The sequence below is a fragment of the Seriola aureovittata genome, chromosome 4, assembly GCF_021018895.1.
Source record: "Seriola aureovittata isolate HTS-2021-v1 ecotype China chromosome 4, ASM2101889v1, whole genome shotgun sequence".
NCBI classification, from domain to species: Eukaryota; Metazoa; Chordata; class Actinopteri; order Carangiformes; family Carangidae; genus Seriola; species Seriola aureovittata.
In genome coordinates, this window is record NC_079367.1 from 14,252,485 (window position 1) to 14,279,696 (window position 27,212).

Genomic DNA, 27,212 nt, shown 5'->3' on the forward strand with positions numbered 1-27,212 from the left:
GTCGGGCATGTTGAAAATTGAAATGTGTGAGACTTGTATAATGTACGCCATATGCAATGCATGCCAAAGATGATCAGTATCGTCCGTGGATTGGCCGATCTCACTCATAGATGATCCGTATCGGCGGCAAACATACATAATCTTTACTCCTCCTGTAGTGTAACTATAAGCACTCTGGAAGTAGGCACACATTCAGTGTGTGAATTTCTGAATCCATGAGCTGTTTCCTTTGTCTCTGATAACAGCAGCTACAGTTGCATTAAAATGACCCGTTGTTCTCTGCCTCATTAAATGGCTCCAGTAATTTCTACACATGCGATTGAATACAAAGTGCACTGGGCTGCAGTTGTATTTATCTGAATGCTCATGAGTTTGACCACTGAATATTCTGTTCGGGTGTGACAACCTGTCGTGTCTTTCTTATCCTACATTTATTCACTCGTGTGTTTTATTTAACAAATTGCTGTTAGTTAGCTACAGCTGTGAAGTGCTCAAGTTATTCTTCTGGTGTTTTTGCCAGCTCATGTGTGTTGCCACCACCCAGGGCCGACTTTGATGGGCATTATAGGCTCGTAGCCCTGGAAATCCAGTACAGATTGCAGTCAGATATGTGATCTAGTCAATGGAGAACAAACAAACTTGTTTTAAGTCATACATGGATTTTATCTGGATGTGATACATTTGAAATAACAAGTGTAAAAGAGGCCTTAAGGTCTTCCCACTTTGAACTTAACATGCAGCCATTGGGGTTGCTGCTCGTCTCAGGTGAATCACGAATTTAGACAAAATAGCTCACATTTGTAGATAGTTTTACCTCCTTTTAATATTTCCCATCCGTCAAAATGATTTCACACTTTAAAATTGCAAGGAATCCAAAATGGAGTTGGCCAGTCTCCACCTGAGGAGACGCCATCAGAGAGAAGGCAGTCCTCAAAGGCATAACACATCCGGGTGTAGCAGTGGACTCCCCTGAGTGTGAATGAGGGGGAAACGTTAAACACTTGCAAATGAGATTCAGCCAGACGTCCCTTGGTTTAAATCTATCTTAGGATGTTGGCTGCATGTCTTGCATTGCTCTCCATTCCAGTTTTCAGCCCACTGAGGCTACACTGAGAGAGGAGAAAAAATATCTTCAAAAAGAAGCAGAAAACAACCCGTCACTGAGTGTGGAACAGGAAGGAAATGGAAGTCTGGGAGGTGGGGTGGTGGTGGGGGGGGGTTGTGGGGGGACAGACACTTCACTTAGTCACAGTGTAGAAATAAATCATTCAGTCACCCAAGAAGCAGCCAGACAAGTAGTAATGACACACAGAGCAAATGGTGAAGAAGTCGCTCAAGCATGGAGGAAGTCAGTCACTTCAGCCCACCTCAACTTCAGCAGCCTTGAAAAAGAATTTCTTTTACAAACCTTTGTGATCCCATGCAAATGTGTCTCTGTGGGCGTCTTTCTGTGTCAGTGTGCGCACAACTCTGTGTTTTTATGTATGTGAATGTATTTGGGGAGTTGTTTATGTGCATGTGCCTGGGTGTGCACATGCAGGCACCGAGCACCTCTGTTAGTGATCACCACAGTAATACTGGGTAGCGCCTCTTTTGCTCCCGAAACAGCCCCAGTTCTGTATGGCACGGATTCAACAAGATGTTGGAAACATTCCTTTGAGATCCTGCTCCATGTCGACATGACTGCATCATTTCTGCAGATTAGTCTGCTGCACATTCATGCTGCCAATCTCCTGTTCTGCCACATCCCAAAGGTGTTCTACTGGATTCAGATCTGGCGACTGGGGAGGCCACTGAAGTACACTGATCTCACTCATTGTCATATTCATGAAGCCAGCTTTTGTGACACGGTGATTTATCATGCTGGAGTGAGCCATTGGAAGATGGTAAATTGTGGCCATAAAGGGATACATATGGACAGCAACTATACTCAGACAGGCTGTGACATTTAAACCATGATGGACTGGTATTAACTGCCACACTATTACATCACCACCAGCAGCCTGGACTGTTGACACAAGGCAGGTTGGGTCCAAGGATTCATGCTGTTAATGCCAAATTCTGACCCTACCATCTGCGTGCCTTTGCCCACTGTAGCCTCAGATCCCTGTTCTTGGCTGACAGGAGTGGAACCCGACATGATCTTCTGCTGTTGTAGTTCATCAGCCTCAAGGTTTGACGTGTTGTGCATCACGAGATGTTTTTCTGCGCACAACAGTTGTAAAGAGTGCTCATCTGAGTGACCGTTACCTTTCTTTCATATCCAACCACTGTGGCCATTCTCCTCTGACCTCTCTCATTAACAAGGCAGAACTGCAGCTCACTGGATATTTTTTGTTTTTCGCACCACTCTGAGTAAAAACTCTGGAGACTGTTGTGTGTGAAAATCCCAGGAGATCAGCAATGTCAGAAACACTGAAGCCAGCCCGTCTGGCAACAGCAGTCATGCCATGGTCAAAGTCATTGAGATCGCATTTCCTCTCCACTCTGATGTTTGATATGAAAATGAACTGAAGGTCCTGACCTGTATCTGCATCATTTTATACATTGCACTGCTGCAACCTGACTGGTTGATTGGATAAGTGCATGAATAAGCAGGTGCACAGCTGTTCCTAATAAAGTGCTGAGTGAGTGTGTGTGTAGTCATAGAGAGTTTTCAAGGCCACAAGTTTCTCAAAGAAAGTTAGCCTCTCTATCTCTCCATCAGGGGTGAGCTCTGTGGCCCTGTGGTTAATCTCCTAACCAATTAAAATTGATATGTATTTTTCCTTTCAAAGTTTGGATTTAACCATCAGCAGAAAGAATTATTCATTCACACTAAGAACAGGCAAGGACACTGTGACAAAAGTTCCTGTGCTCTTTGTATTCCTTCTTTTTTTTTTTTTTTTTTTTTTTTTTTTTAAAATGCCATCATGCCAACATCTGTCTGTGTGTGTCTCTGTGTAGACTTTTTTTCCCCGAGAACAGTACATGACAGGAATTCAATACGTACACGCAGCATTGCCCCTGTGGAGAAGATGGTCTGATTAAATTTGCACCTTGCTGCATAGATTTACATATTAATGAGTGGAAAATATTTTTCTTGAAACTTCTCAGTGCTGTAAGATAGAGTCCATATTAATACCTTCCAAAGTATGTTATAAATATTTGGCTTAATTAATGAATTCAGAAGCATAACTGATTATTTTTAATTTACAGTATCATAGTGATTGTGACGGGATGTTGTCACCGTAGATGTGTCTTGTTTAATTCATACAGCTGTGAAGGAAACTTTTAAGCATGTACACATGCAAAGGTGAGTGTTTAATAATTAATTCATAATGATGATAATAATGACTCATCAGCATGTCTTCTGATGAATTTGTTTTCTACTCTGCTGCGTTGATTTCCCATTATAATCATATTCATTCCCTGTTATAGAGACATGAATCAAATTTTAATATTAGGATCTTTCTCAAAATGAGACCCCAGGTGCCACATTTTCTACATCTGCTGATAGCTTATGGGATGACTGTGTGTTCATCCTCCTTCCATTTCTGTTTCTGTGGTAATCTTAGTCAGTCCTACTGCTGTTAGAAAAGATATATTTTAGCTTTCCTTTTATTTAACCCCATACATTCTAATTTAATTATTTATGCTTCATTAATAGAAAGAAAAAAAAAAACAAGAAGGGAGAGGAATTGTGTTAACAGGTGGTGATGAGAGTAAAGGAGAAAGAGGAGACAGAAATGGCGGAGAGATGATCTGGTGCTGGCTGCCTGCCAAGAACTAAGGAGCAGAGAACTGAGGACTGGAGTAGATCTGGGGGAGCAGAATGGAGTTGTGTAGAGCAGATTGGGTATTAAAGTTGAGAGAAAAGAACAGAGCAGGAGAGAGAGATGAGGGGATTGGAGGTTAGGAGAGGAGAGAATGAGAGAAAAATACAGAGGGGGCTGAGGGGAATAGATGAGGGGAGGAGAAGTGATAGTGGGAGATAATAGGAGAGGAGGGAGAGGAGGAAGCAGACATATTTAGGTTATGTTCACAGGAACTTGGAGGAATAAACAAGAGGAATACGCAACACTTTGCATTTTGCAAGCCATCACCTCTCTTTAAAAAGTACTACTGTTCAATGTAAACAAGGCTCTCTATAAAGTTCATATCTGTAATGTCACCCGATAGAACAATAATGCATCCATGCACAGTACATGGTGTGGTATCCCACAATGCAAGAGGCCCAGTAAGCAAAGCATTCATCCAGTAATGAACAAGAAGGCCTCATCGATGTCTCAGCAAAAGAAAGCAATGTAAAAAAAAAAAATCTCTCACCAGTAAGATCTAGTAAAGCTCTGATCATTTCAGTCACCATGTTGCAGTCGTTTTTGGTCTATGACCACAGCAGTACTTGTCTGAGCCTCACCTATGATCTTTTCACCGAAACAAGTTGACTTATTTGGAGTAATGTTGATGAATTTAAGTACAAGTATTCACTCTCCCTTTAAGTCTGTTTTTGGTCTCTTCCAACTGCTGAGGAAAATGTCTGGCTCTTTAGCTGCTAAATGCTCAGGTAGCTAATCAGTTTACAGCCAGCTGTCTATTGCAGCCAAGAACAACACTAAAGAGAGCTGTGAGAGTGACGCTGCACACTGTCAAACCCAAACAGTGAAGTAGGGTGATAATTCTGTGTGAGTTCATCACATTACAAGTGACGCCTTTCACATTACATGTTATTTAATCCATTGCTTATATATATAGCTGCTGTAATTGCCCATTGTGGAAGTCTGGCATGTATTCTGTTTTCATTAGGATATCTATATTTAGTTTTGCCCAACACTGAAGTAAAAATATAAAACTTAGGATGTATGTAACATCTTTTCATTTTGCAGAAAAATAATTAATATGATAGAATAACATAGATGAGTCACATTTAATTTGCTGCGGGTATGTTTGACCCTACGAGAAATGAACACATTTCAGAGTTTAAATTCAGTCACATTCAAGCTATGTGGATGAGAAACATAAATATACTCTCCCTATCTTTTGAAATTACAGTGTACAATGTTTACCTTCGCTGAGAATTGTCAAGGTTAATTATACGTCGTCCTGCGGACAGCTACAGCACAAATGAGGATGGAAACGAGATAAAGAAAAAAGCAGAGCAGTCAGTCTGGGAGAAAGTCATCCATTTTTGTTTTATTTTATTAGAAAATATCCACACACCATAAAAATTACATGTACAAAACTATAAGATTTGAAATTGCTTTATGTACACATACAAAAGATAAAGCCCAAAGAAAAAGTGAGGGGGACACAGGAAGGGAAAAGTGAAGACAAAGCGTTCATGTTGTTTTGGGTGTGTCTCTTGGGTGGGCGACCCTGGGATGGGTCAAAAACTTTGAGGCTCTCTGTCTAGTTTCTCTTCTACCAACTTGCGTCTCTGCGGGGAACTGTAACAATCATGATTATAATAATAATGACACAGGGGAATGGCAGTGAATGCAATTACGTGCAAACACATGGAAAGTACAGATCTGAGATGGCACCTGTGACACCACATATCCCATTTACAATAACCAGCAACGAAGGCTGTGTCAAAGCATGATGATGAAGAGAGCGGTGCATCTTATCGAGCACCTGGAATATTCTGATCATTGATATAAAGGGATATCTGTCTGACGCACGTGAAGATGTAACTCTTTAGACACAGAACACTACATGAGATGTGACCAGTTATCAGTCATGTTGTGAGCATGCAAACACACTCCATTGTGGTAATGATGTGCAGAGAGGCCTACAGTAGGTGACTACAACCGAGATGTTAACAAAGCATTCAGTAGTGCAGTCATATAGCATTTTACTTCACATTAAACTTTTCTGACTCTGTGTAGATCTCTGTACCTGTAAACATATTTAAGGATGACAGTAGTGATGATGTTGTAGGTCAAGATGTTTCTGGTAAAGATGATATCAGTCATGATTTGACTTGATTTTGGTTAGCTGATGCCCCGCTACTTTATTTTTTCTCTTATTGGTTCATTTGTCTTTCTTCACTTGAGACGTGTGGCCTTCCTCTTGATCGCTGGGTCTGAAAGAAAGGAGGACAGAAAGAGGAAGAAATTAGTTTACGTTCTACAGTGAGAAACCTTTTTTTTTTTTTTTTTTAACTACTGTAGTTTCAATTTGTCTCAAAAAAAAAAAATCATCACTGTAACTTGTGTTAGTCGTGTCAAAGGAGTTTTGGATACAGACACAACATTGATTTAAAATCATAGCTATACACTTGTAAACATGATGTAAACACGATGATGTAATTTTCTGATGCAAAAATGAAGATCAGAAGATTTCCAATTGTGGTGTATCAACACCTATTAGCTACAGCTGTACCATATTCTCAGCCTCTGGCAGAAATATGTGTTTAGCTGGAGGAAATAAGTTGTTTTTTCTGTGTGATTTAATTTTCTAAACAAGGCCACAGGGCGCTTTTTCTCCACTTCTTTTTTTTTTTTTTTTTTTTTTTTTTCTCTGTCATATGCATCTCTCTGGATAAGACCGGCAACTGATTACACTTCAAATGATGAAGAGCACTTCATCCACCTTTACTTCCAAAGGGATGGCCATGACAGACAGCTACTTTCTAAGAAAACTGATGAGAAAACATGTAAAACACATCATATTATCTGGTCACATTTATCCGTTTCCTGCAGACTAACATAGTGATGGACAGTCAATCCATCAGTAGAGCACAGAGAACCCATTCTTTAAAAAACACAGAACCCATGTTAGAAAAGCCCTGAATTCAGAATCGGCGTCAAAACCACGTTAAAAGGACCCTTGATTTCCCAGTTCAAACTAATTATTACCTTTGTATTCTGCTAAATGACTATAGATTTATGGGGAAAATGGGACGCAGGGCACACAGCCGACCCAGCATCCTCTTTGTTAAACTCAAACACTGTGGGCCTCATTAGTAGTGTAATGTGAGCATGCTAAAATGATTAGCTGTCACATTGTAAGTAGTCCTCCTGGGGGAAACCTGTTGCTATTCTCAAATTGCTCATTGAGTGGGTGGCAGAAACACTTTGCAGTTGAATGTTATTGGTCAAAAAATGATAAATTGTCAACACAAGTGCCTCCAGCAGTTCTCCAGTTTAACACAAAACAAACAAAATATTGATTGTATACATACAACTAAGTAACTCTGTACCTAATGCAAACAAATTGGTAGATTGTGTTACAATGGGGGACACCGGTAGGAAGGAGAATGACGAGCAATAAGGATTTGAAAACATCTTCAGTCTATTTACAATGAATTTACAAGTATAATATTGGGCCCCAAGCACACATGGGACGTCATAATTTCAGCTAATAACAAAAAAGACATCACTTCTTGTACCATTTTGTGCCAGTGCACTAACCCCAGTGCACCATAGTTGCACTTTTGACGGCTCCTTGAATGCTTCTGCCTGTAGAAGTCAACTGCTATACAGGTAAAACCATAAGCTACCATTTTACAAGGGAAAATGAGCCTGCCAAGAAAACCCTGCTCATTTTTAGGGTGGCATAGAGTACTGAAACACAAAATTCCCAAACCACAACCCCCGAATTTGCTTCTAAGATGATGTCCATTTTATAAAAGCTATAGTTACATTCAAGGATACACACACTCTGTGAGTAATGAGGGGCAAGTAGCTGTTTTAGAAGGCGATTACATCTAAAACTATACATCTTTGTCTACTTCAGTGATTAAAAAAGGTTGCATCCTTAATCATATTTGGGTATCTTTACATGTAAACTCAATAACTGCAAGTGCAAAAAAACAAAACAAAATCATGGTATAAAGTGAGAGTATCCCATAATAACTGACACAATGTATTGTTTTGCTTAACCAAAGGAAATGGTAAGTAGGTGCAAGATTGTGGATATTGTGCATAATTTCATTCATTGCCACAAATCTAGCTCTTGCAATGTGGGAAATTCTCAGAAGCATTTGCAGCAGTGTCTAATAATGTTTGCACAGGTGTGGAATGTGGCACGACTATCTGAAATGCTGCATCAGATGTTGCCTCAAAGATATGAACTTGAAGGCATGCCAAACATAGACTGGGGCTACAACATCATCTTAAGTGGAACCCGCTCAGAAAGAAAACATCAGAACCCCAAAAGACTAGCGTAAATGGCGGTTCCAGTGATGTTGATGTTAACAATGTTAATCCTCATTATCAGACAGGTTATGGTAGCGTTAAGGTGAAGCAGCAGCAGTCTGAATACAAGTTTGAGTCTAACTGGCTGAGAATAAATCTGTGGCTCGAGTTTAACAACGGTGAAACAAGCTGCTCAAAGTGTAAAATAAACGGTGCTGCGGCATTTCCCAGCTGATGTTACAAAATGTCAATTTTAAGTTACTGCTCCAACAGCGTTTCTCATTATAGCAGCTGAGAAAAGAGAGTGTCAGCGTGGATTCAGCGCACAAAACAGGATTAAAAACTAAATTCATAAATTCAGTTCAGACATCAGGGTTAAACAAACCTCACCAATCTGAACGATCCAGTCAACAATCCAGTAAAGGTTGGGTCAAGTGATTAAACCAATACTAGCTCTTCTTAATACATTGCAAAATGTGCATAAATTGTACTGACATGAAAGAGAGGCATGAAAGCACTCTATGATTACTGCCTGCACATTGATGTGAACCACAATATCATTTGACGTATTTTAACATCCAATCCTATTTGGAAAAGGATGATATGACACTACTTTGGTTTCAAAGCTGAGGTTTAAAAAAGATGTACGTCTCAGACTGCATACCCAGAGGTATATGGACAAAATAACGCATTGTTTTAGCAGTATATGGTATTCTCGAATGCATTTTTGATATTATTTGAAATATAAAGTAGTAATGTGTTTAGCAGTTGGTCCTAACTACAATATCTACAATTGATAGGATGCCGGCTATAAAAAGGAATCCCCTAGAAATCACCCCTCACCACATCCTGACAAATAAACCAAGAAACCTCTATCTATACCTATCAATAAACCCATCTAAACTAGACAAACAAGATGCCAAGCCTAACCTTTCACTGCAACACAATGTAATGAATTGAGCATTTAGCAGCAACAAAAGGAGGACACAAAAAAAGCCACTGACTCCAGGTCATTGTTTAGCCTGTCATTTTAAAACAAAACATTGCTTTTCAATACTAAACTTCACTATGTTACCCCTGACACCATTCTTTGCATAAATCTGCCGATAACCCAACGGGGCACAACAGAGCACTTTATGTTTGGAAGACTGAAAAGAGTTCAGTCTCCAAATTCAGCACCCTTGAATCTCACAGTCATCTCATTCTCCCCCAATGTGAATTAGCTGCATCAGCAATTTCAGTGTAAAGCTGCTAATTTAATAATTAAAGGGCCAGGCTGAAGCTAAAACCTTAAACCTGCTCAAGATTTTAATCCAACAGCAGTCGTATTTTCTCTCCTACCTGCAGAGGGAAAATAAGTTTCTGCTGAGAGGCAGAAATGGAAAGGGCGCTAACTGCAAGTCCTTACAGCCGATAGTTGTGTGAATGCTTACACTGCCATTGATTTAATGGGTATTTCATTAACACTTTACATTATGCATCACTTGTTAGGCATAATGAGAGATTAAAAGCACATTGAGAGGAGTATGTAATTATGAGCCTTTAAAAAGTGACAAATATTCAATAACACACCACACATTACTGAAATAGTGTGTCGAAATGTATGGAAGTATTTCTGTGCCATCTGAGTTTGAATATGAATTTCTAAGATTGAATTTTTTCAGTATCAAAATCAGACTTTGAATTTTAGGACAGACCGGTCCAGCCATGGCCACGAACGCAGGTGATGGTGCTTCGGTGAGTCTGTTTACTTTATTTGTTTTAATGAGGTGGCGTTCGTGAAAACTGCGTTAGTAACTAGCTAACTGTAAGTAGGCTATTAAACCGTGATAGTGTTAACTGGTGACAGTGTTTCCCTCAGGATTTTAGAAGACGGGGAGGGGGTAATTTTAACACTGTACAATTAGAGACGGCAGGTGCAGGGGCTGACTGGCAGAGATGGTAGATGGTGAAACGCTGTTTATTTTTTATTTTATTTTTTTCTGTGGGAAACAGTGGGTGACAGCATATCGTGGTTGCTCTAAGTTAGTAATGGCAGCTGTTGACAAACGGCTACAAGCAACAAACCAGTCTATACCCACCAGTCCTCCCGTTAGCTGGCCTACCCTCCTTGCTTTACCTGTATTTAGCCCAGCCTGCTTACCAGAAGCTGCATTCATCAGCTCCTCTTTGACTGAACGATCCCATTTCCCATATTTTTCCATACTCCTTATTAAAATGAAACAGATCATTTCTGAGTATTTATTCCTCGGACTGCGCTCCTTAAACAACTGTTATAGACCACTGTGGCCCAGAATTATATGTTTCCATTCGCGCGTCTATTTTGTCTCATTAGTTATTGTTTTCATACAGCTAGGGGTTGTCACGAGAACCGATACTTCGGTACCAAGTTGATGTCGAGATGCAAAAAATACGTCGGTACCTGCATTTTCGGTACCATGATTACCGGATATACAACTTTTCCTTTGTGTGTTCCAGCGGTCGTTATGGAAAATAAAGCAATAATGGAAGCTGTACTGAAGTGGAGTTTGAATGAGAATCCTTAACAGTTACTACTAACGCAGTTTTCACGAACGCCACCTCATTAAAACAAATAAAGTAAACAGACTCACCGAAGCACCATCACCTGCGTTCGTGGCCATGGCTGGACCGGTCTGTCCTACTTGGGTGGGTGTCAGATGACCGTAAGATGATTGGCTGGACGTTGGCTTAATTGAGACAGGGATCGGTTGCTTCTCCCTGGTGACCCGGATGTTGAGTCTGGTTCTTTTGAGGTTGAATTTTTTGAGGTTGAATTTTTTGAGATGTTGAATTTTTTGAGATGTTGAATTTTTTTAGACTGAATTTTTTGAGAGGTTGAATTTTTTGAGATGTTGAATTTTTTGAGATGTTGAATTTTTTTAGACTGAATTTTTTGAGGTTGAATTTTTTTAGACTGAATTTATTTCAACATTGAAAAAAATTCAGAGGCAAAAAAAAATTCAGTGCTAGAAATTTGATGGTTTTTAAAATTCAAAGTCTGATTTTGATACTGAAAAAATTCAATCTTAGAAATTCATATTCAAACTCAGATGGCACAGAAATACTTCCATAGTAATGCTTTAAATTAAATGTACCTTTACTCACTTTACTCCCACTACTCTCTTCCCCGGGCATCTGCAGGAAAGTACACTAGTGGATAGTGCATTTACAACCTTGCAAATTTTCATTCTTGAGATAGAGATTACAGATAGTGTTAATAAAACCCTGCTACAGTGATTATATGGAAATTACTTTAGGTGTTTTCTGTTTAGCTGCATCATTTTGTAACCTGCTGAATAGTGCTGCCCTATTTATTCCTTCGGGTAATTCCATGTCAAATCAGAAGAGGATTGACCATCTTGGATTTGCTTCATACTATATGTAAATGATGTCATTGTACCCATTTTTCCTTTGTATCTTCTTTAGTTTTTGTGATGCGGATGCTTTAAAAAGGGGTCGTGGCCCAAATAAAGAAGTGTTGCTTAAAAAAGAAGGAAAAAAAAGAGATTTCCACAAGCCATTACTTTTGAATTATTCATACTGCACATTTTGAATTTTCAGGGATTGTTCAGATGTCTTTGCAAATATGCATAACGTACTCTGTAAACATTTACGCATTTGTGGATCTATTTGTACACGCGAAATTACTTTTGCACATTTGTAGATCCCTTCCTGTCAGTCTGTGGGGCACGAGACATTCGTGATTTGCCTCTTAATCGTTTGCGGATTTTCGTCCGATCCGTACCGAAGCTTTTCACATAGAACTGTATCTGCAAGACAGACTCCTGATGCCACAGCAGTTTGTTCCATCACTTGTGGACGATTCCACAGTGAAACTAGGGCCACCTGACACCCTGCTGACCTGCTGATGGTTTGGCATGACTGGAACAAATGAGTGGTTGTCTCCCCTGCCCAGAATAGTGACTGACCCAGAAAATCTTGTCTGCAGTGCAACCCAGATGAAATGAATGTTCTTGATACTTTTTTTTCTGCCCATGAAAAAAAGACCTGATGGGGTTAGCATGTGATCATCTGTGACCACCTGCATGCTTGCTCAAGCTGCTAACCATTTTACAGTTCCTCTGAAACAATCACAAGTGATTGACATTGAGAAGTGGCAAAGAAATGCCATTCAGACAAGAGTCCCAAATCTTGTTTTTGTGATGGGCTGCTCATCCATTGCTGCAGTAAATGACCTTTGACAGCTGGGGACGTAAATAATATGATATGTTCAAGAATCGAATAGGGATGAATTTAGTTTCTTCGGTTCCATCTTTGTTCTTTTTTTCTCATGTATACTGCAAATTGATGAGGGGTACATTGAATGTTGGCTCTTTGGTAAATCTGGGCAAAATTCTGCAAAGAATTAATAATTTTCAGCAAAATCTGAAGACACTATACAGCCATCCTCTGACATATTTTCTTTTAAATTCTTCAAATACCCACTCCAGTGTTTGGCAATGAAATGTTGTTGTGCAAGTTTATCTGTTTGTTCAGTTGGAGTTTGTATAAATTCCTTTGAAGTCTGTCAGTGTAGTTCTGTCTGAATACGCACTGCTTGTATCTGGTGTGATCCACCTCATCACTGATTCCTCCAGCCTGGCAGTAGTCTATAAGAATTTATTATTATTTTCCGTGTAAATATTTATTTCTGTGTATATTTGTTTCAGGGAGCTTTAATTTTATTTATTGTATTCTTGTTGTGTGACCTTGTGACATTTTGGTCATTTCACTTCCTGTAGATTTTTGCTATTCTCCTCAGTGGGTGTCAGGCTCCTCTGAGGAGAGGTAAGACCATAGGAGTGTTCCTGTCTATAGTCTGTGAAAACGTAGTAACAGTGCTAACAAGAGGTGTAGATTTCACTTTGTACAGGTCACAAATGCTGATCCTTGTTGTTAAAGTGGTTGTTTCAGTGTTTTTATAATGTACAGCACTTTCTTTGGAACATGCCAGTTTATTGATCTCAAGCTAGGCTAATGGAGCTCAGAGATGGGAAAAATATCTTTTACAATAAGATCAAAATGTTATGTATTCCGTTTTATCGTAAATTTAATGGCACAAGTTATACTCATTCGGTGTCAGGCCGACAAACCGACTCTTCTAACAGATAGTGATAAGTGAAATTGCCATCAGGTATTGGAAATTAGGCAAGCAAGAGTTTAACATGCTGGTGCACGGTCCACTCATACGGAATGACCCCTCTGGCTCAAACAGTGATACACTCCTTTGGTCTTGTTTTACAAAACTTAAAGATGCCAATATTCTGATTGGGATATCTTATTTAGAACAGATCATATGCTTCATTGAGGTTCATCAATTGTGGTCTTTTCCACTTTTGAATGTGAGATTTAGAATTTATTTTTACACAATTTGTGAGAGTATTCTACATCTGTAGAACGCAACACATCTCAAATGGAGCATGCTGCCAAAGATGAAGCCATGTTACATGGAAATCAACACTGACCGAGGATGGCTCAAAGTATCAAAGCACTCAGTCCGCAGAGAAATGCACACAACCTGTATTCATAAACTGTGCCTTTAAAACAAGCTGTCAAGACTTCTGTAACTTTGTGATGTCAGAAAAAAGCACCAACTGCTCTAACCCATACCCCAAGCCCGGCCCACCCAGTCCAACCATCCAACCTTGAGGGATTCAGTTTCTTCGGAGTCTTTTCCTAAACTGTGCTATATTTTTATTAATTCACTCATAAAACTGTCAGCCAATCTGAAGAGAGGCCCAGAGACTCTCTTCTGATTGACTAGAGCTCCAGATAGAAGCTTGGAGAGGAGATGTAAAACTACATTGAGAAGGTTCTTATGAATATCAACATTTAAAATAAAACACTGTAAAAGTGTAAAATATGGGAGCTTCAAATGCACAATGAGAATGGAGTGAAAACAAGGTTACAAATGAGCAATATGAACATTGAATAATTCTTTTCACTTTTAAAGCCTCATAAATCAGAATTCTATATTTCATTCAGACAAGCACCAGAGAATTTTTTAATGCAATTTTCATCAAGCTATAACTTGGCAACTATGCAACTGAAGGCCGAACAATTTAAAAGACATATGAACATTCTCTTAAAATTTCAAGCATGTAGCATGAATAGTTTAAAAGTAATGACTTATATAACTTTAAAATTTTAACTATTCTCTTTTCCATTTGTTTCCATCTGAAGGTGCTCTTTGCATCAGTATCAGTTCTGTGATGCAGATGGTGAACATTAGAAAGCTAAGGGGGATGAAGGGAGAGTATGTATGTATGTATGTGTGTGTGTGTGTGTGTATATGTATATATATATATGTATGTATGTATATATATATATATACACACACATGAAATTAAGGCTAAGTGGTAAATCTGCAGCATCTTATAGCTTCTCTTTATGTGCCTACTGCTGTGCGCGCACACACACACACACACACACACACACAAACACTCCTTTGATTTGCAACACAATTAACTTTTACAAGTCCATGTATCACTAAATGTCACCCAGTTTCGCTTACTATCATGTTTAATTTTTAACATGGTTATAAATATAATCACTGCTCCCTCATTTGCATCACATGCTCTCACTGCCTATTAACGATTATTCTCCTGTCCTGCAGCAGAGGTTTAAATCACTTCCAGTGCTGCGGTATGCATATGTCTGACAGATGCGCTCCAATTGAAAAAGAAAACTACCACTTGTAAATTCAGTAGCGTTTCATTATTTTTATTAGTAAAAGATATTGTGCATATTTACTGAGATCAGTGTAAGAGCAGTACTCTTCAGTAATATTACAGTGGGAGTCATGTGAAGGTAGAATCGTCACTGCTCATGTTTTTTTGCATTAAAATTCATATCCCTAAATCACTCTGTTTGATGAAACAACAGCGATGGGCTGTAGGCTTTTATTGAATACACAAATCGACAGCAGTGCTTTTAACCAGCTGAATATGCAGTTCCACTGACCTTTACAAACTGAGACAGAAAGATTTTTTGCAGGACAAATCCCAGTGGTGTTTAGATGTTTGAATATGAAACACTGGCTTTTTAAATTCTACAGCCCAAAAAAGTATTTGCTGAACAATACCGCCGAACATTCCCCAAAAAGCCGAATCTTTTGCAATTTTTTTTCAAGTCTGTTTTAGAGCAGATGAGTATTCACATCTCTCCCGATGCTTTTCCTGGGTGGGCGGCTTGCAGAAATGTCAACTTTTTAGCATGATTGACACATGAATCCATCCACTGAGTAGAATTAAAATGCACTCATTCATGCTGAAGCATTAACATGTTCTCACTAAGTTCATATTGTCTTCACCGACATACATGTATCAATGGGAGGTCACAGGATGCCTCCATGAAAATCTCTTGTGACTCGTTGAATATGAGTCTGTGTGTTGACGTATTTGTTCAGCTGAGCACATCATCTGGCTCGCTGTCAAGATCATTTTTTTCAGCCATTTATAAGGGAGAGAGGAGTCAAACAACAAACACGCACAAAAATAAACATGCAGTGTGTGTGTGTGTGTGTGTGTGTGTGTGTGTGTGTGTGTGTGTGTGTGTGTGTTGCCATCTATTATTCATACTACCATGTTTTCTTTCTGGGGACCTCATAGCACAATACAGTTGGAGCTCAATACACACTGAGCAATCTTCTGCACATCCCACTCTTTCTCCTTCTGTTTCCCCCTTCTTTTCCCTTTCTACTACCTGTCCACTTCCTTCTTTACTCTTGCCCGTCATCTTCACATCCCCTCTCCTCATTCTCCTCTTCCTCCTTTTAATCCGTGTCTTTTTCCTTTTCTCCTCTACCTCCTCTTATTTATAAAGCTGCTTATCTTGTTCAGCCTCTCTCCCCTATTTCGCTCTTCTCCCTAACAGTTCAATTCAAGAAGCCATATTGGCATGATAAGATCATCGCTGGGATATCCCTACATACGAGAAAACCATGTAAACCTACACTGAACAAGCGCAAATGTGCAAAATTTGAATTATCTCACTGAGCCCTACCCATCCACTGTTGCTTTCCTTCCCTTGTATAATCTATTTTTATCATTTCTTCCCCATATTCTCACTTTATTCCTGTTCTTCTGCCTCGTAGTACATTTACATCTGAACCTGTTCCATCTTTCCTTCATTCTGTTCTCTCTTATTCTTCCTGCTTGCTCTCCTCCCTCTGCACTTCCGTCCCACTTTTATCTAACTCATCTTTCATCACCACAGGTTAGACAACGCTAACATGCTTGCACTCACACATGTGTGTACAGTAGGGAGATGAACACTCTGTCGTTCCATACAGGCTCCACATGTGTTCCTTCCTTTTCTTCTTTTGAATCTTGTTTCACTCACACAGCTGGAAAGTCATATGTAATGAGCGCAGGATCCAGCAGTGATGTGCTGGAAAAATTCGGGGTGAATTTTATGTATGCACTTTTATTCATATGTAAGTGTAAATGCGTGTGTGTGTGTGTGTGTGTGTGTGTGTGTGTGTGTCTGATATCCATCTGCATAGTTTTATACAAATGCAGAAATGTACGCACAGCCATGTCGAGCTATATCAGCGCCACATCAGCCACCAGAAGTGATGTGGGGCTTAAATTGAAGCCAGAGCTTGGCCCATCAGCCCACATACAGGGAGCACACACTGCCTCTCTCCTACATTATGGTTGTAATAAAAGCCACAGTCTATGTGTCTCTCACTGTGCTGCTTTAGCCTCTGTCAATGAAATAAACCGAATGGTTGCTAGGAGGGGCTCATAAATGCTGCTGCAAAATGGCCACAGATGGAAGCTGTCACATCAAGTGGAACAAGACCATGCTACAGTTCACATGCAGTGTTTAACTGAAGAGACATGCAGCATAAAATGTGTCTGGTTCCCATAATCTGGTAAGTGATTACCAGATCATTCTGTATGGATTTGTGAGGCATCAAAATTTCGCTTTTTCCTCCTATAAATCTGTTTCCTCAAAATAACACAACACATAATGGGAACGTGTGTCCAAACGTTTGACTGGTAATGTAGTTGGTAAACATATTCAAAGGAATAGTTAAACATTTTAGGTCATCACTTTTTATTTGAACATTTGTTTGAATGTAAGGCTCATTTCTGAGCCAAAATTTACAGTTTATAAGCACAACAGCAGGTCCAGCAGGTGGTTCTCTTAAAATTCTATATCAGCTTCACATATTTCTGGCCTATCGACCTATGACTGAACTGAGCTAATAAATAAAAAATGGAAGCTCATACTATTAAGGATAACGACAGAATTGGATTTGGTGCAAGTGCGTTCGGCTGTATGGGGTGTTTGAAGTACTTGTTAGTTCATCTGCGTTTGAACTTTACTTTTCAAAAAAGTGACATACCTAGCGCTTATTCTTTCTTTTGAATTAGAAGAAATGTACATATACCAGTCTCATATTTGCCAGATAAATATATAATGCTACAGCAGCCGGTTTGTTAGCTTAGAATAAAGACTGTTAGCTTTGCAGTGACTTCCTGTGCCCTGCCAAGTAAATAGTCCAACACATAAGAGAACCGCAAATTGTCGTCTTTACATTTGTGTTTGTGTATGACCAATGAGTTTTTTACTTTTCAACAGAGCCAGACTAGCTGTTCTATTAGCTTAGCTAAGCTAACAGCTGCTGGCTGTGGCTGCATATTGAACAAATATGAGACTTCTAGTGATCTTCTTATCTCGGCAACAAAGCGGAGAAGTGCATTTCCCTCCAGAGTCTAGAATTTACAAAAGCCTCATACTAACTGAAACTTTCAATACAATTTAATTAGTGCACATATAGCCTCCTCATACTCCCTGTATTTATAATAATTCAAGACAAAATTCAGCCAAGGTAATAAACTCTTAATGTACCTTGGTGACCACTGCACTTGACCGCAGAAAGGGAGGAGGAAAGAGCAATGAACAGTGTCAGGGAGGAGTGAACAGCATGTATCATTCATTCATCATCATCATTAAGGTGTCTGCGGAGCATCCTGCAAGCTTCATTTACTTTTATGGTTGAGAGAAAGAGAGGGAAATAACACCTGGATTTATTTTTGTAGGTCACAGTGCCGACGTTTTTCTTCTTCAAACAGATATGGATGTAAACTTGAGTTTAAAATTTCAAACTGTCTAAAAGTATTGAATCAAATTAATAGATTTCTCCTTGACATGACAACCATATTGAGTAAATCACAGTAATCAAAATTTTTTTTCCCACCTGTCCTCTCATTGCCTCCTACCCCCCCCCCAAACAAAATATGTCATCATGTTGTCATGTTGAGTAAGATACTATAGATGGCATCATAGTAAAATCTATATAATCTATAATACCTACCCTGCACTAAGCTTATCACTCAGTGGAAAAATTAAAAATGCAGCATACAATCCCTCGAAAGTTTTTATGTGAATGAAAACAACGACCATAGAATCTAATGACGAAGATAAAGATAGAAAGTGGATTGGTAAGCTGATTTGTCTCTTGCACACAACTGAGGCCATTCCATGATGCTGTGCACTCTGTAGAGTTCTTTTTTTTCATGTGGGATCTATTTTTACACCATGCTTTTAGTTTGTGTATTTGTCTTACTAGTGCAGTGCCCATTCTAAATGTGCTTGTTATCTCATTAAAAGCTCAATATTTTACTCAGCCACCTAATCATCATCCTCTGATTCCCCATCACCGTAATAATAATAATGATAATAATGGACCCTATTTGTCAGATAGCTGATCAGAAAATGCTGGACAACAAATTCAAAATGATTACTGTGACACATACACTCACTTTATATTAGGAAATATTCTAGGTACTAAAACCAATGCAGTGTAATACAACAGGTCTGCAGTAAATCCTCCCTTCGCAAGGATTATAATGTTGAGAATTTTATTGAATCTGTTTGAAAGAGGTGTTGATTTATGTTAATGGTCCTTTTGGAGGCTGTAATTTGTGGAGCGGTTGAACTGTGCTCGGTGAAACTGAGGTGTTTGTAATATTTTGTCAACCTCCAATTCATATAAATGGGATGGACACATCCACATGTACCAACAGAATGTAATGCTAGCTTAAGCCAGTTTGTCACTCATACATGGCTGTTAAATGAAACAGAAAATATACAACGACTGAACAACAACGTTACATGACACATGGTGTAACGTTATGTTCCCATAACAGCAGTGGTGCATAAATTACTTGTTACGCTTGTTAATGATTCTAATACATTATGCTTGGGGGAATAAAAAGTAAACAAAACAGTGCTGTCTTGCTGTCACTGTGTGTGCTCTTAAACAAGACGCTCCAGAATGCTTTTGCTTCAAGTGACCGTGTATAGCTGTTGTGCTGCTGTGATAAGCCATTTGCAATTTGCTGAGCTTGAGTCACTATTTAAAATATTCCCACACTTTATATGATTCCGTGCAGGTTTTCAAGCTGCAGTTTGTTTTCCAGGGAATCCAGTCTTTCACCTGATGATGCCATCATAGCGACGCACCATTTTTATGTTGATGTGCCGCCCCAGCCCTAAGTTACTATCATTTAACGTTTCTCTTTATGTTTGTGAGGACCACTCATCCAACAAACTTCACAGTTGATACTGCACTTAAAAAAATAGCTACAAGCGTAAAGTTTGAAGTCGATGGGACGAGCAGTTGTCAAGAAAATCGAAGGACTGAGATTTTTTAATTTATTGGTAAGATGTTGTATTTCTTGCTCTCTCTGCTGTGTGTGTGTGTGTGTGTGTGTGTGTGTGTGTGTGTGTGTGCGTGCGTGCGTGCGTGCGTGCGTGCGTGCGTGCGTGCGTGCGTGCGTGCGTGCGTGCGCGCGCGCACGCGTCTGTGTGTGTGTTTTTGCTTATGTACTTGTTTTAATTGAATTTGTGTGGTCCCAAAACCGGGAGCCCACCGTACAGGGTCTGACATTTTTGTTGGGACCAAAATGCTTGAAGTTTAAACGGCTTGTTTAAGGATTAAGACTTGGTGTTGGTGTAGGGTTAGAATTGAGTTTAGGTGGGGGGGTGGGTTAGGCATTCACTTGTGATGGTTAAGGTAAGGGGCTAGGTAATGTATTATGTAAGTCACGGGTACAAAGATAGATATACGTGTGTGTGTATGTGTCTGTCTGTGTGTCTGTGTCCCCTCTCTGTCACACACACACACTAGTTAAACAGTCATAGGTCTGTACTACCTACCAGCCTCTCTTGTCATTGTGTGCAGGAACAAGAAGACTGGCTGAGTGATGTGTTGCTATTATTAGTGAAAGAACAATGGAAATGTCTGTGTAACTTTGTGTATTGAAATGCAAATTAAAACTGGAGACAGCTGTCATTATGGGTGCTCCCTGCAACACTGTAGTTATCTTGTAGCCATCACTTAGTAGAGAAAATAACATCTTTGCATTGCACTGTCTAGTCAAAACACAACAGAAATTACTGTGTTGTATCACTATTTTATCTGTCTTTTGCATTTTAGATTTGCTAATGACATAGTAAGATGCTGTCCATGAAATTACCAAACTAAACCCAAAATCTAAAATGATAAAACACTCCCAAGCTCTTCTTTCTTATTTTGTATGTTTGCAACATATATTTGCATGGGGCAGGAGGTAATGCGGAGACCTGTGAACCCACCAAACAGACCTGGTTTGTTCATCGTCATCCTATCTTCTCTCCTTTTTTACTTTTACTCACTTTTTACGCCTCTCAGTGCTTTCTCAGTCCAACAAAATGACTAAATAAATAAGATTTTCTTAATGTTTGTGTGTGGGGGTGTGTATCCATGGGTGTCACACTGAATCAGTTATCGTTGGTGAAACTGAAAGTAAGTAACTTTTTTTGACACATCAAAGTAAATTCAAAATGATAATGAAAGTAGAAGATGAATCATCAACTAATTTTTGTGTCACACAGAACCTCACATCACAATAAATGACTGCTTGTTGACAAGTAAGGTAAACATCTATAACTGAGGTTAATTAATTGATGGTAATTATACCGAGGCCTTACAAGCATCTTTTACTGTTGTGAATACAGTAACTGCAATTAAATGAACTTTGAAGGAATCCATACTAAGTGAGTTTGTGAAGCAATGTGTGCATTTATATTGAGCAGAGAGCACTAGAACTGTTATTTGATTTGTACCTGTTGGATGGGTACCAGGGAAATAACATAGAAAAGACAATTCAAACATTTAAATGGTTCAATATCTGCGAGAAACTGTTTCATTTGATGTGAGGAACTGAGGTGTGTGACCATTCAGTACTCTACTTTGCTGGAGTTTCATTTACACGCACTTCCATATGCTTTTTTGGAATAGATATCAGCAATTCTCCATCCAGTGGGAGCTAGGCTTTTGAAATTTGACTTCTTAACAGAATGTGTTATTGATTCCTTCTAATAAAAGTATAATTTCATTTTGATGGTGAGAATCCCTCCAGCCTGGGGATTGGATGAGTTAAATTCTGCAGCATCAGACATCAGTCTCTGTCTATGACTAAAGAGATACCGCTGACCTCCTCTTGTACGGACAGAGTCCATCCCTGAGGCTGTGGTGTTAGCTCATAACCATATCCTCTGCTAGCATATTAAATTCACCAGTATTTGATCACAGCCTCAGGCAGGCTGGGGGAAAAAAAAGAAAGACATCTGATGGACAAAGAGGGAAAGAGGGAGAGAATAGGAGAGAGGAGAATGAGATAAGGAGTGACTCAGACACTAAAAGAGCCAGTAACAAACAGAAGGGGGGGTATATTTCCTGTAGCCTATTGTGATATTGTCAGTGGAGAGTAGTAACGAAGCAGATCGTTTAGCCAGGGTTGCTGTCTAATTGTCTAGCTGACAGCAATTAGGTGGCACTCGTTAAAGTGCCCTCATTAGACTTCACACCACTCGCGGCAGGAGGAGACACTGCAGAGTGTAAGTGTGTCTTAAACTATGGGGCAGGACCCAAAATTGGTCTATGGCCAAGGTGACTGCCGGTGTGTTGCCATATGTCACACTAATTAATGAGCCCAGGTCTTTGGGTGAGAGAACTTCTCTTTTGGCTGCTTGTTTGATTAGGTTAATGGGTTAATCAGCAGATTACTCACCTGTTTAAGTGGGCCTGGAGAGATGGGAGAGGGGCTGGTAAAGGTCCTCAAGGTCCTCACCGGCCCCATCCAGAGGAAAGCAGTAGGTAATAGACCAGAGCAGAAGAGCACACAGGCTAGACCAATAGGCAACAGGCCTGTCTAGTCTAGTCCAGTTCAGTCTGCATCAGACTAAACAGAGTTGCACAGTATTAATCCATTTCTGGTGTACAACTCCAGGTCAGGCTCCACTGGGTCCAGGTTGGTTCAGTTCTGTCCAGGTCAAACCAGCTCAGCGCAGGTTTCCTTATATACTGTATGTGAGAGATATCAGGGTCCAGTCAAAGTTATCATCCGGCTCCAGTTCAGCCCAGCTTATGATCAGCTCAGTTCAGTTCAGCAGAATTGCATTGTTCCACATGGATTAATAAAGTGAAGCCACTTAGAGCCAGCTGTGTGGAGAGTCCCTTATGTTGAGTTGCAGAAACAGGGAGCCATAATTGTTTAACATCTGCTCGTATCCAAAACCAGATCCATCCAGACACGCTTCTGTTTGATTTTTATTCCCTTTCTGGTTATGCAGTCTACCATATTGTATTTCCAGGTTGAGTGTGATTATCTATGCATCAATTTTTCACAGGTTAGCCACTCATTTTCTTTCTGTTTTTACCTTCCACTCACTGTCTGTCCGTACACACTGATGCTGCTCCAGATGGGGAGAAGTTGAGACATCCAGATATGCCTCTTTATGTTGTTATGCCCACTGTATCCATTTCCACACTGATTCAGATGCTTCAAAGTGGAAAATTCAGCATTTAACTAGTGCTCCTCCATTAACAGCTATTAAGATGATCACACTGACAGCTGGATCCTGCAGCAACTGGCCAATCAGCAGCCAAGCAGAAACCGGGTCTTGACACAGTTGGTCGTCTAATCCAGACATGAGAACCAGGATAAGTAGTTTAAAGAAAACCAGACAGTACAGTTCTATAACCCCATGATATTCATGGAAACAAAGTAATGGGTACAGTAAACAGGAGATACAGGGAGAGGAGCTATAGGGCCTTTTTTTTTTTCTTCAGAGTTTTCACCAGCTTGTCCCTGGTGGTGACGTTCATTCTCCATATTTGCCACTCAACATCATCATCAGGGCTCTAGAAAACAGGAAAACAAGAACATGCAGGTCTGAAAATGGAACAGTATAAATACTGTATAAGGTTAGGGAAATGACATTGAGGGCAAGGGCAACAAGGGCATCATCTGTGTTCTAAAAGGGGCTATTTAGAACAGGAGGGTTAAATGAAATGGGGGATCAGGAATAGAACATCAGGTCTTGACAAAAGGACAGAAAACCAAGGTTCTGGCAACTAAATACTGAGTAGCAGAGGTCTGAAAGACACAATGTAGCACCTGTGAGATCTGGAAGTACACCTGTTATTCCAGTGCCAGTACCACTGTTAAGAATAGAAATGCTTTAAACGTGTTGGGAAGACATGATAAACCTTTTGGAGGCTTTAACTTCTGTTGTTTTGTGTCTTGCACTAAACTAGACTTGATCCTACCCACGGGCCTGATTATAAAATTCTCTGAGGAGATGGTTTAATTTGTTTTCATAAGTTCTGCTTTGACTTTTAAAAAAAAAACAAAAAAAAAAAAGTTTAAGAAAAGCTTTTATTCACAGAGAAAAGTTTTGTATTTTTTGTGACGATATTACGTCCTGAGGGAAAACGGAACAAAATTAAAGAAGATGAAACTGTAGGAAGTAAAAGTTCAAATGTCTTGTTTTTTTCCCCTAACTTTGTGATAACATCAGACTTGTCTTGGAGCAACACAAATGAAGAAGAGACAGCTTGTTTAGTCAAGTGTCTCTCTTTTTCTTTTTCTCTTATTTTTACACTTAAAAGATGCAATGAAATGTCTTCATATCCAAATGCAACTGAGCGCATTGTTTTTTTTACGGCTTTCTTTTTTACATAGCAAAAAGATTTTCAGATGTCCCTCACTTCAATTCCATTTCTTAACTTTTTTAACATCTTAGAAAGGGGTTTGTTTACCCTTGTGAGAGCTGTTTGAGAGCGTGACCGCTCTGCAGTCAGGAGATGCAACAAATGAGTGCATGAGCGAGGTCTGCTGACGAGCGAAAGCAAAGACGTGCCATAGCTGAAAGAGTGATGAAGCTGTACTTGCTGTGGCAGTATATTGGCGCAGCTGTTATTTGTAATGTGTATGTTTGTCAGGAGGGCATTTCTTAACTGTACTTGTCGGAAGGAATATTTCTTAACTACATTTATGTACAGCCAGTGCTCATTGTGTCAGTTTAAGAATGAAGCACAGTCTTCTTAATGCCTCTGTCTGTATTCATCCATCACAACCACTGCACATCTCCACTGTCTTCTCCTCCATCATCCCCCTCTCCTCTCCCTTCTTCTCCATCACTCTTTGTACCATGCAGATGGATGAAGGAGATGGGTGAGGGGGGTCGTGGAGAGAGGAGAAGGTGGTTTGCAGTGTGAGTGGTGAAGAGATGGATAGAAAGGACATAGGACATAAAAAATAATAATAAAATAATTATACAGGCAAAGGTGTTGTAAATTGAAAGCAGACAGGGAAAGGAAGGAGAGATAATAGAGGATAGAAATTGTAGCAAACCGAGCACTGGAGAAAAAGGATGTGCCAGCATAAAGGCGACGAATAGAGGGGAGGCGAGAGAGCGTGTATTGAAAAGCAATGCAATTAGGAGAATGAGGAAAGAAAGGATAAAATGATGAGAGAAAACAAGTGAGGGTAAATCAGAAGAAAATTAACAATAAAAGGACAGGCAATGTGTAAAAAAAAGAATAAAAAGGAAAACAAGGGAATAATAAAAATAAGAAGGCAGAAATATAAATCAATAGGCAATCAATAGAGATAGAAAGGTGACCAGAAAATGAGAGAAAAAAAGAAAGTAAAGTTTCAATGACAATGAAACTGACTGCAAATGAGAAATGAAAAGAAAGGAAATCAATTAAAGGATCAGTTCACCCACATTACAGAACCCATGCAGATAGTTGTGTCAGGCAGTGGATTTAATCCCTGTCGTGACCAAAAAGTCCTCATTACTCTGGATAATCCTGAGAATACCTCAACAGTTTTCATAGGAACTGTTTCTTCAGCTGGCAGTAATTTCAATGAGAAATTTTTGTCGGGGCTGCAATAATTATTTTCATCATCAATTAATCAGCTGATCCTTTTTTCAGCAATAGTGACACATTGATTGTTTTATGTGACCAACAGTCCAGAACACAAAAGATTTCCAGTTTGCTGTTATATATGGGAAAGAAAAGCAGCAAATCTTTTCGTTTAAGATCCTAAAACTTGGCAATGCCTGCCATTTTTACTTCAAAAATGATTTAAACAATTAATCAGCAAATGAATTAAACTAATTGTTGCAGCTCTGGTCATTTGTTTAAGCTATGAGTGCCTCAGACGATGTCCTGTCTTGGAGACAGGACTCTCAAGGATGAATATCTGAACACTTGAGCACAAAAAAAAAAAAAAAAAAAAAAAACTAGAGGAAGGTAATAACATTTTTTTTTGTTGACAACATGCTAGACAGGGTGAGGCTGCAGGACGGACAGACAGGTGACACAAGGTGAAAGTAGAAACTGTAGGAAGAGTGTAAGAAAAAACAAAGTCCAGGGACTGCCCAAGTTTTTAGTGCCAGTCATTACTCTTTGTGTGTAGTGTTGGCGCAATCTCTTTGTGAGGGCAAGAGACCTTCAGATCTTAAAGTCTCTCCATTCGACACTACGAGGCCGCCTGTCGTCTGCTGCTGGAGGCGTCCCAAGAGAAAGACAGAGAGAGAGATAGCAGGGAAATGGAGAAAGAGAGAAGGTAACAGAGCCAGAAAAAACAAAAGAGTGAGGGAGACATGGAGAGAAACAGTAAGAAACAGAGAAAAAAACACTGATACAGCTAAACAGCAAAGGGGGGAAAAGAAATGGAGGGGGAGAAGGAAGCAAAAATGTCAGGACAGTCAGAAAGCGGGTAAAGACGAAAAGACGTGAGAAAGAGCTTGAGAAACACGGCGGGGATAGGGAGGGAGATTCCAAGAGCTGAATTCAGAGAGACAGATGGTGGTGAAAAATGAGGCTGGGCATATGGGATGACACCGAAAGGAGTGATGATAGATTAAAATAAACGGAGGACAGACAGGCTACAGGGTCATGGATGGGCCATGGGGAGAACACACACTTGCTCTTCGCACAGAGTCACACACATCTTTTCGTTATCCTCGACTATTTTCCTTATCCCGCCTAACCTTGTGGGAACATTTGCACTGGCTCAAGGCAGTTGAACCTTGTACACAACACAAAAATGCATGCACAGACCTGCGGGGGATTTGCTAGCTGACCCTGAGCTTACAGGCACACACACACACACACACACACACACAACAACAACTGTTTTTGTCACTTGTGAGGACATTGCATTGTATTGTACGTCCATTAATCTAAATCTAAATCTTAAACCCTTAAAATTAATGGTATACCTTGTGGGGAAGTGTTTTTTTTTCCCTCCGAAATGTGACAGTGTAGAGATTTTGGTCTCCGAAACATGATTAATACACTGCACATTCAGTGGTTGGCTAGCTGTTCTTGAACTAATAGCACTTTGCTTGACATAATCATAAAATGTTTGTGTCATGCAACATAATTACTGCTAATCCTGATGGAACATTCCACTATTAGTATTCTTGTTAATGATGCTAAATCCACACGCAGCATCCTTGTGTCATAAGCTCAACCTCGAGCTCCAAGGTGACACCGTGAGTGCCAAAATGTTTTCTACTATGTGATGTGTTTAGTAATGAAGGGATAGGTTCAGATTTTTCAAGTCAGTCTTAATGCAATACTTTATATAATCAGGAATGGGGGGCAAACACTTGTTTTGTGCAAATAAATTCAAATATGCAATTCTGAAGTTTGAGCAGTCTGTGGCAGCCAATTTGAGAATTTCGCACTAAAAGACTGTCACTTCA

General features: G+C 39.6%; 1 protein-coding gene across 2 annotated transcripts in view; it reads right to left on the reverse strand.

Annotated features, from left to right (window-relative positions):
• Window positions 1-5,160: 5,160 nt before the first annotated feature.
• The window catches only part of zgc:172282 (leucine-rich repeat and fibronectin type III domain-containing protein 1-like protein), a 172,525-nt gene continuing 150,473 nt past the window's right edge, over window positions 5,161-27,212 (reverse strand). For both annotated transcript variants that reach the window (XM_056373499.1, XM_056373498.1), the window contains 2 exons: window positions 22,214-23,346; window positions 5,161-6,064 (listed from right to left, as the gene is read on the reverse strand). In XM_056373499.1, the coding sequence (XP_056229474.1) occupies window positions 23,339-23,346 (8 nt within the window). In that variant the 3' untranslated portion in view covers window positions 5,161-6,064; window positions 22,214-23,338. The remainder of the gene's footprint in view (window positions 6,065-22,213; window positions 23,347-27,212) is intronic.